The sequence below is a fragment of the Mauremys mutica genome, chromosome 18 (assembly GCF_020497125.1).
Source record: "Mauremys mutica isolate MM-2020 ecotype Southern chromosome 18, ASM2049712v1, whole genome shotgun sequence".
In the NCBI taxonomy this organism is placed as follows: domain Eukaryota; kingdom Metazoa; phylum Chordata; order Testudines; family Geoemydidae; genus Mauremys; species Mauremys mutica.
In genome coordinates this window covers 15,643,014-15,655,970 of record NC_059089.1, presented here as the reverse complement: position 1 = coordinate 15,655,970, position 12,957 = coordinate 15,643,014, and the positions used below count along the sequence as shown (strand labels likewise).

Here is a 12,957-nt window from a genome sequence, read left to right as displayed (position 1 = left end):
CTAAGATGTACGTGAATTTTGGCAGCACTTTGCAGGGAATACCAAGCTAAATGGTTTGGAACACTGTCTTTACAACATTTCTGGGTAAGAATAGTGTGAGGTTGAAATATAGCCAGACTCAACTTCATCCTGGGGGATGATTATGAGACATTGTTTTCCCATGATTGGGTGTCGGGAGTGTGACAATTTAGAATGTGTACACACACCCACTATTGTCATCAAGTTTCCCAGGGTATCTCTATCTCAACTTCTGCCAATTCTAATCTTAATTCAGGATGAAAATGCAATTAGCACTGTGTTGATGGAGCACTCACACACAGCTTTGGAAACATCTGTCTAACTACGATGGACCAAAAAACTGCTGCTTCCTTGAGGAGGTGGCTCCTAGCAACACCAGAGTGACTCAACAGAGCAGGATGAAAGAGAAGAGTCATTCACATGGGGTGGGACCTCTGACACTGGCAACAGCAATTCAGTAGCACATAGCATTACAAAGATGCTTTGCTTTCATAAAAGCCTAGCATAAGCCATGCAGAAAGACGGTATGGCACGGGTTCTTTAGACAACTCTAATTTAAAGCCCAATTTAAATATCTTACACTTATACAGTAGCTTTCACTGGGGTGGAAAGTGGCAGATACATAGTAGACAGACAACGGAGAGGAAATTTCAACCAAGACTCCCCCTTTCTTACAGTATAGGATCTCTAGTGCCCATGTGTGGATACAAAATTAGTATCCACATCCAATTCACGATATCCGCAGATTAGCAGGGCTCTACATGTAGAGCACACACAGAACCTAATTTTCTGAGGTCATATCCAAAAGACTAAAGCTGAAGAATTAAGTTGACTCTGATGGGATTTGAACCACTTTTTCTAATATACTATATTTCAAATCTAATACTTTAAACCACTGAGCCATCCTTCCTGACAAGTAGCTGGGATTTGCACATCCTTAAAAATAGGACAAACACCTGCTTCTCTGACAGTTTTGAGCCATGGATGCATTCTATGAATCAAAGTGGAATAAACAGTTGATTTTCTTTAGTAAACAGCAGTTCATAGATTCCAAGACCTGAAAGGGACCATTGAGAACATCTAGTCTGACCTTCAGTATAACATAGGCCATAGAACTTTCCCAAAATAATTCCTAGAGCAGATCTTTTAAAACGGTGGTTCTCAACCAGGCGTACGCAGGGATCTTCCGCGGGTACATCAACTGATCTAGATATTTGCCTAGTTTTACAACAGGCTACATAAAAAGCACTAGCAAAGTCAGTACAAACTAAACTTTTGTACAGATAATGACTTGTTTATACTGCTCTATATACTATGCATTGTAATGTAAGTACAATATTTATATTACAATTTATTTATTTTATTATTATATGGTAAAAATGAGCAGGGCCGCCCGGGGGGGGGGGCGTCGCAAATGGGGCAATTTGCCCCAGGCCCCGGGCCCCACAGGGGCCTCGTGAGCCACTCCGGGTTTTGGCGGCATGCGCTGCCTAGTGAGTACAAGCACTGCAAGTGGCAGGGGAAAAAAAACAACAAAAAAAGCTGCGAATCGGCGGCACTTAGGCTGCTCCACTGCCACCGCTTTATTCTTCGGCGGCGGGTCCTTCCCTCCGAGAGGGACCGCCGCCGAAGACCCGGCCCTGCCCCAGGCCCCCTGAATCCTCTGGGCAGCCCTGAAAATGAGAAAATAAGCAATTTTTCAGTATTAGCATGCTGTGACACTTTTAGGTCTGATTTTGTAAGCAAGTAGTTTTTAAGTGAGGTGAAACTTGGGGGGTATGCAGGACAAATCGGACTCCTGAAACAGGTACAGTAATCTGGAAAGGTTGAGAGCCAGTTTTAGAAAAACATCCAATCTTGAGTTAAGTATTGCCAGCGAGGGAGAATCCACCACAACCCTTGGTAAATTGCTCTAATTGTTAATAACCCTCTTGGTCAAAAACGTACACACCTTATTTTCAGTCTCAATTCGTCTAGCTTCAGCTTCCAGCCATTGGCTCATGCTAAACCTTTCACTGCTATAGTGAAGAGCCTATTAAACATTTGTTCCCCATGTCAATTATAAGTACTTATAGACTGTAATTGAGTCACCCGTTCACCTTCCCTTTGTTAAGCTAAATACATTAAGCTCTGTGAGTCTCTCACTATAAGGCACATTTTCTAATCCTTCAATCATTCGTGAGACTCTTCTCTGAATTCGCTCCAATTTTTCAACATGTTTCTTGAATTGTGGGCACCAGAACTGGACACAGAATTCCAGCAGCAGTCGCCCCAGTGCCAAATATGGATATAAAATAACCTCTCTACTCCTACTTGAGATTCCCCTGTTTATGCATCCCAGCTTCACATTAGCTCTTTTGGCCACAGCGTCACACTGGGAGCTCATGCTCAGCTGATTATCCACCATAGCCCCCAAATCTTTTTCACAGTCACTGCTTCCCGGGATAGAGTCCCCCATGCTGTAAGTATGGCCACTGTTCTTTGTTCCTGGATGCATACATTTACATTTAGCTGTATTAAAACCACATATGATTTGTCTGCATCTCATTTACCAAGTGATCCAGATTGCTCTGAATAAGCACCCTGGTCTCTTCATTATTTACTTCTCCAATTTTTGTGTCATCTGCAAGTTCTATAAGGTGATGATTTTATGTTTTCTTGCAGGTCATTGATAAGAATCTTACATAGTGTAGGTCCAGTGGGACCTCACTGGAAACACACCCACTTGATAGCGATTCCCCATTTTACAATTACATTTGGAGACATCGGTTAGTCAGTTAATTTTATATCAAATGGATTAAAATGGCACACACAATTCTCATTTTTTTAATCAGTGTCATGCAGTACCAAGTCAACCACCTTACAGAAGTCTAAATACGTTATGTCAGCACTATTACTTTTATCAAACTTTTAATCTCATTAAAAGTATTGAATTAATTTGACAAGATCTATTTCCATGTTGATTTGCATTAATTACACTGCCCTTTTTTAATTCTTTATTAATCAAGCCCCATATCAGCCACTCCATTATCCTGCCCAGCATCAATGTCAGGCTGACAGGCCTGTAATTACCCAGGTCATCCCACTTACACTTTTTAAAAAAACTGGCACAATATTAAGTTCTCTTTCAGTCCTCTGGAACTCCCTGTGTCTCATTACTGAAAACCAACATTAATGGTACAGCGAGCTCCTCAGCCAACTCTTAAAACTCTTGGATGCAAGTTATCTGGACCTGCTGAGTTAGGGGGATTGTCTCTTTTTGCTGCTACAATTTATTTTGAAGCAGGAAGTAGGGCAGATATAGATACAATTCAATTCTTTCTGTGAAGCAGGCCTAAAGGTTAACCTGTGGATGATGGTGGAGAGAGTAATCTTATAAAATGTGCAGATGACACCAAGCTGGTGGGCTTGCAAGCACTTTGGAGAACTGGATTAGAATTCGCAATGACCTTGACCAGTTAGAGAATTGGTCTGAATGCAATAAAATTAAATTAAATAAAGACAAGTGCAAAGTACTACGCTTAAGGAAAAACTGAAATGCACAAATACAAAATGGGAAATGACTGGCTAGAGAGTAGTACTTCAAAAACAGATCTTTGGGTTATAGTGGATCATGAACTGATGATGCTATTGAGAAAAAGGCAAATGTCATTCTGGTGTGTATGAACAAGAGTATTGTTTGTAACCTGCAAGAAGCAATTGTTCCACTCTACCTGACATTGGTGAGGCCTCTGCTGGAGCACTGCACCTGGTTTTGGGCACCACACTTTAAGAAAATGTGGACAAATTGGAGAGTCCAGTAGAAAGCAACAAAAATGATAAATGGTTTAGAAAACATGATGTATAAAGAAAGGTTGAAATAACTGGGTCTGTACAGTGCAGAAACGATTAAGAGGGAGACATAAGAGTTTTCAAATATGTAAAAGGCTGTTATAAAGAGGGTGGTGATCAATTGTTCTTCATGTCCGCTGAGGGCAGGACAAGAAGTAATCAGCTAAGATTGAAGCAATGGAGATTTCGGTTAAATATCAGGGAAAACTTTCTAATTTAAGGATAGTTAAACACTGGAACAGGTTACCTAGGGAGGTTGAGGAATCCCTGTCATTGCTGCTTTTTAAGAACAGGTTAGACAAACATGTCAGTATACTTAATCCACTAATACTTAATCCAGTTCTCTTCCTTTGAGTTCCTGTTGCTGAAGATCTGGCTCCTCACTCACTAAATGGAGGACAAGACATTAGTTTGTTATGACTCAAATGCTGTTTAGAGGACCAGCAACAGCATTTTACCCTTGGGCTCCTCTTTGATCAGTATCATTATCAGCCTGGTTGTTGACCTTGCTTTTGTGTGCAGTGACAACGCTCAATAAGCTCATTGCTTTTGTGTTCTCAGTTATGTAACTGGAGCCCTTTAAAAAAAAAACCAAAGTGCTAAGCATGTTCTGTCACCAAACATCTATTTTGTTCTTCCTACAAGCCTCTTTGCAGTCTTTGATTTTGTGAATGGGGTTTGGCAAAGGCTCATAGAATTCCCATTTGTTTTCATTGTCATCTAAATAAAAGTCTGTCATTTCTTTTTGTGACCCCAATACATTTAGCCTGTTGGGGGGCAAGGGTGTACAGTGTCTTTCTTTGCCTTTGGACAGGGCATCTCCCTTTAGATACTGTACTTCTACAGCCCTTGTCATCATAGTGTTTGAGCACAACCATTATGGATAACCTCAGGAGGAGGTAGGGAAGTCTCCCTTCCAATCACTTTTTACACGTCGGGAACAAAGGCAGAGGGTAGATTAAGGGATTTGCCCAAGGTGACAGCAAATGATTGGCAGAGCTGGAAACTGAACCCAGATCTTTGTAACCCTAGTCCTGTACCCTATCCATTAGGCAATGCTTCCTACCCCCAGGATACCACACTACTTGGTATGGTATAAGAATCTACAGAGCTAGATCTTATGCTTTCCTGATTGTTGTACATATGCACTGGACAGTTGGGGACACAGGGTCAGCTGGTTGTCTCCGTGTTTTTTGGTTTGTCCGGTGGTGCCATGATCTATCATGAAATTGCCTACAGAGAGCGACGGGGGTAGTAATTTCCTGTTACAGACAAGCTGGCACCCAAAACGATCTTTCTAGCTTTCCTTAAAAAAAAAAGAAGAAGATGCATTACAGTCTGCCTTGTTGGTAGCCAGCATTGCAGATGAATGCTGTGTGCATCAATCTTGAGGTAGGTAGGCACATGAAGGGCCAACGAAGCATGTTTCCAGGATGCCAATGCAGAAGTGCTGGGACACAGAACAGGCACACTGAAGAGGCCTCCAGAAATATTAGGCTAGCCTCCTACATTGTCATTAGCTGGCACCTGTGCCGCATGGGTCTAATCAAACAGATGTAGCTGTGGCTGAAGAAGACCATGAAGTTTCTGTGGCCCTGATGTATTCAATCAATCAGCAGCAGAGAGCAGAAACCTGCTCTCCAGCCTGCAAGGGCCTTCATACATTGAAAAGGCACCGCAACAAACCACTGATGAGAGGTCACTAAGCTCTCAAATTTCCTTGCGTCCACATGGTTGTATAGGTTGGGATGAGGCTGTTAGCTCTCTCAGTGCGTTCAACACTTATTTCACCCTACCACAGGCAGTAACTGCTGGCTCAGTCAATCCAGTCTAAATCCATCCTGCGTTGTACGCTTCACTTTTGGAAATTACCCCCTGCTGCCAGCAATGGTTCTGGCCACACTGGGATGGGTGCATCAGGAGTATGACAATGCACCGATACAATCACACCATGTGTGAATGCGCCAGAATGGTTCCGTTATAAACAGCATTGCTGGGTGAATGCACTAGACCAATGGCTCATGTACCATCTTCTTTAAAAAAATTGTTGTGAAGTGGATGGAGGGAACATCAAACTCACATACTGCCCGTGGTTCAGGCACCACTGTTTGAGAATCCCTGCATTAAACCATTTCGGGAATGAGCAACTATTGAATGCAAAATGTCCTGCCCTGGTGTGGAAATAGGCACGCTCAAGAGGAATGGGATGCTTACTAAGACTAGAGGCCTTAAGACGTACATCCAGCTGCTGAAATGGCATATTTTACAGTCACAGCCTTCTGGGAGCAAATATCAACATAAACAGAACAAAACAAAAAGGTCAGGGGATAACATGAAGGGTGGCAAGCAACCTCTGCTAAGGAGGGAAAGAATGAGCAACATACCCTTGCAAGGTATTTAACTAAAGGAAACCATTATTCTGGGAGAATCAGACATCTGAAGAAGTAGCGTAAGAAGTATACTCAGCAAGCTACCATGCTGTACTCTCCTCCCTCAGTTGCAGCTTCTTGCTGTACTAACTGCTTCCTCAGCGGGATTTGGATGCTCCTTGGGATTTGTAGCCTGTCTCTCCTCATGATAGGTACAGTAATGGTGTGCTACCCTGTCATGCCTAAAAGCGGGTGCTCAGTAAGGTGACCATGCCCTGCCAAACATCTCTCATATCTCTGGGCCTTCTCCCTTTGCTCTAGTGCCTCCAGTCAGTCTTCCCTGCCCCCCTCTCCCCTCCTGCGTTTCCACCTTTGACAGATGGATCAGAGTCAGACTCTCCCATCCACAGGCTGTTAGACCCAGGCAGGTGTTTCTCTAAAGAGGACACCCGGCATTCACAAGGTGTGACTGGGAGGAAGACTGAAAAGCCTGGGCAAAAAGGGAACAGTCCAATTCAGTCTTTGTGTATATCATCACACATGCACACAAGGGAGAGTTAGCCCCAGCCTTCCCTGTGGAGAAAGCACCCATCTCTCCACACCGTTACACACACACAGCCTCCAAGGAGGCAGCCCACTCTTTAGAAGTCACATCCAAGCTGCAAGCTGCATGTAGCCAAGCGAGCCGGGCATGGCACCAAGGGGGTGTGGGGGTGCACAAAATGCCTCCCCATCCCCCCCATCTCAGACATACCCCCCCATCTCAGACACCCCCCTCTAAGTCTGGCTGGAAACACAAGGAGCTGTGCACAAGGCTGCCAGGGGGAAAGCACCCCAGCACTTCAAGGGAGTATCTGTAAATCATCATCACATCCGACAGCGCGCAAGCCTCGGCTTAACCCTTCGCTGGGCCAGAAGGTGTAGAAAGGAGACACGGGGGGTTTGTTACTGAGCCTCAGCCCCCTCCCCGCCACCACCACCCCCCCTACGTTTCTAAGCCAAGCGCCGATCCATTTTCTGCAGCCCCTTAGTGAGGTTTTTGGGGGGGGGGGGTCAGAGAAGAGGGAGGAAGCCCTAGGTATAAGGCTCTGCTCACTTAAATGGGGGAAGGGCCCGAGGGTCCCGTTCCCAGCAAGAGCTGGAAGCGGGTCCCACTAGTGTCTGCGGGGGGGGGGGAGCAGGGATTAATACATTTCTGCATTTGTTGCGGATACATCCACCTACCCCCCCCCCACATCCCCTCCCTTCGCCCACCTACCCCCCCCATGAAAAGAAGGGGGTCTGAGGAAGCCACCCCGCCTCCTCCTCCTCTGCTCCCCAGCTCCGGTCCCTCCTGGCCGCTTTCCTCCCCCTCTGGGGTAGCGGGGCCTCCGCTCTCCCAGCCCCTTCTCCCCGGCAGCCCTCACATCGTCCCCTGGCCAGAGCGGGAATGTCTCCCCCACCCCACCCCACCCCGAGCCACCCGCCAGCCGAGCGCTGCTCTTTCCCGTGCAAACGTCTCTCTTTCTCGGCTGGCTCCCCCAGGCCCCCCCAGTATACGCGGGCCCCCCTCCCCAAGTTGTCCTTCCCCCATCTCAGGGAGAGTTCGGAGTTTTTACTCACCCCCTGGCTGCTGCTGCTGCTGCTGCTCTGAGTCTGGAGACCGGCTCTGATTCCGGCTCCATCACGTTTAGTGCATTGTTTCTTTCGGGCAAGTTTTGCAGCGATCCATCAGAAAAAGGGGGAAAGGCTGGTTTGTGGGTGCATCCTTCCCAGGAGCTCAGCTCTCTGTCTCTCTAAGGGGCTCAGCTGTGCCAAAGACACCCCCTGGCCCGCACGGCCAACTCCTTCCCTCCTTCTCTTCTGGGTCCTTTTGCTTACACAGAGCTTTTAATCCCATTTAACTCCCTCTCGGCAGACTGCAGTTACCTTGGGAAAAAGGAGAGAGAGGAACAAAGTACAAACTAGGAAAAGAATGTGGCCCATGGTCGCCGTATTTCTTGCCTCTTTTTTTCCTCCTCCTCCTCACTATTAATATAACTTCTATGATCTCTTATTTCCAAAGTCCTTGGTTGAAAGTGTTTTTTTTTTCTCGGAGCTGTAACTTGTTTGTTTGCGTGGTGGTTATCATAATTATTTTTATTTGCAATGCAGATGTGCTTCCCAGCCCCCACGAACTCTTCTCTGGACTTAGAGAAAAGAGGGAAAAAGGCAGATTTTGAGAAATGAAAATTATTTAAGGATGTTTCTGCTGCCTCTCTCTGCTGCCCTCCTCTGTAACACTGAAGTGAAGCACTTAAAAATATATATATCAGCCAGAAGAGCTCAAGACAAAAAAATCAGCTGACCCCTACCAGTCTATCCCAGGAGAAACTCCATTCAAACCCCTCTCTGGCCTGCAGAGGGAAATTAACAAAGGTTACATTCAAACCGATCACTTCATCTTTCAGCAGGAATGGAAAACCTGAAAAGAAAACCTCTGGCAGGACTGACCCACAAGTTGCCTCAACTGTTCTCACCATCTGATGGCAAAGTCAAAGGTACTTTAAAGATTTTTCTTTTGCTGAGTGCTTTGAAGAGGCACTTTAGATTGTGCAGATGACTGAGGGCCCTAAGCAAGAAAGGGGCCACTATCCCCTCTCCTCTTTCTGTGTTTTCTGCTTTTTGAACAGGCAAGCTGATATAACAGGTGATTGGAATACAAGGAGCTTTCCCCTCTCCACACTCTGTCTCGCACACCCTTCTTTACCCATACTAAAGCACAAAATACAGAGCATAGGAATTGATGTCATTCTTACCTAGGATCTCTTTAGAAATTAGAGAGTCACAAGTCATTATTCCAAAGCTTTGTATAATTAGAAAAGAAACTTTGAGTGATTCTGTGCATATAAAGCAGACAACTGAGTGATCTCAAAGGCACTACCTTCTCCAGCTGTATGAGATCAACCTTCTAATTACTGCTAGTGAAGTATGAATCACTCTCCCAAATTCCCATGTATAGACCTAGGTTAGTGTTCCAGACATGCATTTTGTCAAGCATGTGTAACAGAAAAAGAAAAAAAAAACCAACAACCCCAGTCAGTTCAACAGGGCAGGCAAATAATCTCTTGGGGGGGTGGGAGAAAGGGGAGGATGGAAGTGGGAGATTGGCTGTTAGATTCACTGCAACACAGGTGGTTTGCATAGAAATTAGATCCCTTACTAGTTAAAACTACGTGTCAGAATCAGACACTTTAAGAAGCTGTTTTCTGCTCTGATTCCCTAAGCCTCAGTTTACCAGCTCATTGGATCATTGTCCCCTTTCCCTGATCCACTCCCCTCCCCGCCCCCTCCACCCTTTGCTTTTCTGTCTTTGACACTTACTTTGTGGTAAGGTGAGAGGCTGTGCAATCTCTCTTTCCAGCCCCTACATTCATTTGTATTCATTTGTCCCAGCAACTTAAAAAAAAAAATTCTGATTCTGATTTTTTTCTTTAAAATCACACCATGACTCCTGAGCTGAGGGCCAGATAGCACCAAGCGCCTCCTTGGGTCATTGGTCCCTGATAGGTCCAAACCTTCCTGGCAAGTTTCTGTTCCCCTAAATTCAACAGATAATCCTGTCCCAGGATTGTTGCAGACAGATTTTCCCAGGGCTGCTTCTCTGTTGGTGGCTCATGGATGCTGCTGTGGGTCAGTGAGGAGGATGGTTTGGGAGCAAGCGCTGGCCTTGAAGGGACATGGAGCTTAGAAGCCTTCTGATGTGAAGTGAGGTGGAAATTATAAAAGACTGCCCTTGTCCTTCTTAAATAGCTGCAGCCAGGGACTCTGCCTTGGCTCAAGTGCACCAGGTGTCCGATTTCAGCAAACATTCAGCTAATGAGCCAGGATCCAGCCTCCAGGGGGCAGGGTCCACACTGCACTGAAACATACAAAGGAACCTACTGAGGAAGGCTGGACAGAGAGTATCACTCAGGGACACGGTGACATCCCAAAAGGGAATGGGGTTGGGGGACACTCACACCGAGGAGGGAGAGAGAGGAGGACTGGGAAGGGAAGGATAAGGGCATTCAGCAGGGAAGCTAGAGAGAACTGGACACAAAATAATACTAAATATAAAACATCTATTTATTATCAAGGGCTGACAGTGTTTCGAACTGCACAAGGCAGACAGGATGACATGACCCCCTGCACCACAAGGTTTACAATGCAAGAGCCAGGTCCTGTGAGATGCTCTTCACTGAATGGGAGTCAAGGGCACTCTGCACCTCACCAGGTCAGATACTAAATGCTTTTGGGTTTCCAATGTGACACACCTGAGCCTGATTTATAAGAGCATCCCACACTGCAATGGAAGTCAGTGGCAGCTGTGGATGCTCGATCCCTCTGAATGTCACACCCAAGACAATTCAAGTTGGGCATGGGCACACAGATTAGAGGCCGCTCTTGAAAATCTGGCTGCAAGTGAGATTGACATTAAACCACCTTAAGTACTTGGATGCAAAGCCATAAACAATAAGATAGATGCATATAAGTCAGAAAATTCAAAGGACCAAGTTCTGTGAACCTTTCTTGAGCAATGGGAGTCTTGTTTGAATAAAGATCTCAAAATCTGGTCCAAAATTATGGTTTCCACCATAACTCAACCCCCCTTGTACATAAAATATATGTTCTATTATTGTATATGCTGAGCTCTTTTCTTCTGTAATATATGTATGCAATCTGGCTGAGTTACAGTTGCTTCTAGGAACTATGGCTTTGTATCACCTGACTTCTATGGCGTGTAAAGTCTCATCCATAACTTTGCTCTGAAGTATTTGCATTTAATTTCTTTGTTTGTTTTAACAGAAGGCTCGAAGCAACCAAAAGTGGAAACAAGCTCATTATATTCAGTTATTTCAGTGACAGATTCAGATGATCTCACATTTCATTGTTGTCTCACACAGAAGGCAGAGGAGAGTATATGAAAGGCATATGAGTAAGAGCAATGTACAGACTTCTAAATGTGTACACACATATCTAGATAATTGATACCACATGAGCAATTCAGGACCTGACCCTTTGCAATCTGCTTTTCCCAGAAAGCCCCAAAACTCATGCAGCAACCCACTGAAGTCATGGGAGCAAGGGTCTAACTGAAGATCAGCTTGCAGGATTGGACCTTAATCGCTAAGGGAAAATGATGCATTTTAAGACTGACCAAATGTAACACACACTTTTCTTCCTCCTGCCCCTATAACTGCACATACCCTTCAAGACTAATCAACATTAACTCTACCAAACTTTCCTTCCCCAAAAATCCATCAGTGTGAAGAGTGATGGTGATGCTTTTCAGTATAGTGCTATAATATACAAAAAGACAAAACAACAGAGCAAAGGTTAAAGAAAGGTGGAGGTAGAAACTTATGCATAGATCTCACTGGCACATTAACACCACAGCAGTTCCCAGCTCTTGGGATACACAGCAGTTTCTCTAGGACCTATAATGAAATAGACTTGGGACACAATCTTGCAAATGCTTCCTCACATACTTCTCTTAATCACATGAGTAGTCACATAAAAGCAAGCTAAGCACATAGATAAGCATTTGTAGGATATGGACATGGATGCAATCACAGTATTATCATCTTAAAAATAGAGAGGTAAATTAGCTTAGGCCTGGTCTACAGTAGGACTTTAATTCGAATTTAGCAGCGTTAATTCGAACTAACCGCTCAACCGTCCACACCAGGAAGCCATTTAATTCGAACTAGAGGGCTCTTTAGTTCGAATTTGGTACTCCATACAGCTCATCCCTGTACTCCATACAGCTACACCCTGTACTCCATACAGCTCATAATTTATGCAGGATCGGACACAGAGCAGCTGTGCTCTCTGGTTCTATGATACAGTGGTTCTGTAGTACACTTTCCCATAATCTAGGCAGGACTGATTCTATTTTTAGATACCAAAAAGGAGGGATTGACTCAGGGAGTCATTCCCAATTTTTGCTTTTGCGCCCCTGGCTGCTCGGCCAGGGGCACTTATGACAGCACCAAATGGGGCAGTGCAAAAGGACAGGTAACCATGCCCATCTTATTACCAATTTATGGTATGGTAGATGGTACAATATGGCTGGTAACCATCTCTGCTGTCATGCAAAAGCAAAAGCATGCTGCTGTGTAGCGCTGCTGGCCCGCCTCTGTCAGCGGCTTCTAGTACACATACGGTGACATACACAAAAGGCAAAACAGTGTCCATGGTTGCCACGCTATGGCGTATGCCAGGGCAATTCTGGGAAAACGGGCTTGAAATGATTGTCTGCCGTTGCTTTCCCGGAGGAAGGAATGACTGGCGACATTTACCCAGAATCCACCGCGAAAATGATTTCTGCCCCAGCAGGCACAGGGGTCTCAACCCAGAATTCACAGAGACAGCCTAGAGTCAGTTAATTGTTCGCAAAAATGTATATTTGCAAGGAATTCACTCCGTGTTTCCCATCTCACAGCTTCCACTGTCTCCAGACCTGCCACAGCATCCTCCTCGCAGAGGCTGGCGAAGATTAGGCGGCGAAAGAAAAAGACAAGGGACAAGATGTTCGAGGAACGTATGGGCTGCTACCTAGCAGAGGCGGACCAGCAGAGCCAGTGGAGGGAGACCGTCTCTCTGTGCCAGCGCTCACACAGCGAACGGGAGGAGAGGTGGCGTGAGGAAGACAAGCAGGCGACTGAAACAATGCTTGGACTAGTGAGGGAGCAAACGGACACGCTCAGGCGCCTTGTGGATGTTCTGCAGGACCGCA

The 12,957-nt window shown here is 45.3% G+C and overlaps 1 protein-coding gene and 1 long non-coding RNA gene across 20 annotated transcripts in view; one reads left to right on the top strand and one right to left on the bottom strand.

Moving 5' to 3' along the window:
* The window catches only part of LOC123352512 (collagen alpha-1(XXVII) chain B-like), a 287,024-nt gene that overhangs the window by 216,392 nt on the left and 57,675 nt on the right, over positions 1-12,957 (bottom strand). For 8 of the 17 annotated variants that reach the window (XM_044992742.1, XM_044992741.1, XM_044992743.1 and 5 more), the window contains one exon: positions 7,821-8,126. The exons of 7 other annotated variants lie outside the window; for them this stretch is intronic. In XM_044992742.1, coding sequence (XP_044848677.1) covers positions 7,821-7,882 — 62 coding nt within the window. In that variant the 5' untranslated portion in view covers positions 7,883-8,126. Of the gene's footprint in view, positions 1-7,820; positions 8,127-8,995; positions 9,131-9,560; positions 9,672-12,957 lie in introns of those variants that run through there. 2 more of the 17 variants (XM_044992745.1, XM_044992748.1) reach the window with 2 other exon arrangements.
* LOC123352517 lies at positions 7,878-12,701 on the top strand. Of its 3 annotated transcripts, XR_006574202.1 has the most exons (4): positions 7,878-8,737; positions 10,316-10,452; positions 11,025-11,154; positions 12,664-12,698. It is a non-coding gene; the product is annotated as an uncharacterized LOC123352517 (long non-coding RNA). The 3 variants fall into 3 exon arrangements; XR_006574203.1 differs by lacking the exon at positions 11,025-11,154 and having other exon boundaries at positions 12,664-12,701; XR_006574201.1 differs by lacking the exon at positions 12,664-12,698 and having other exon boundaries at positions 11,025-12,096.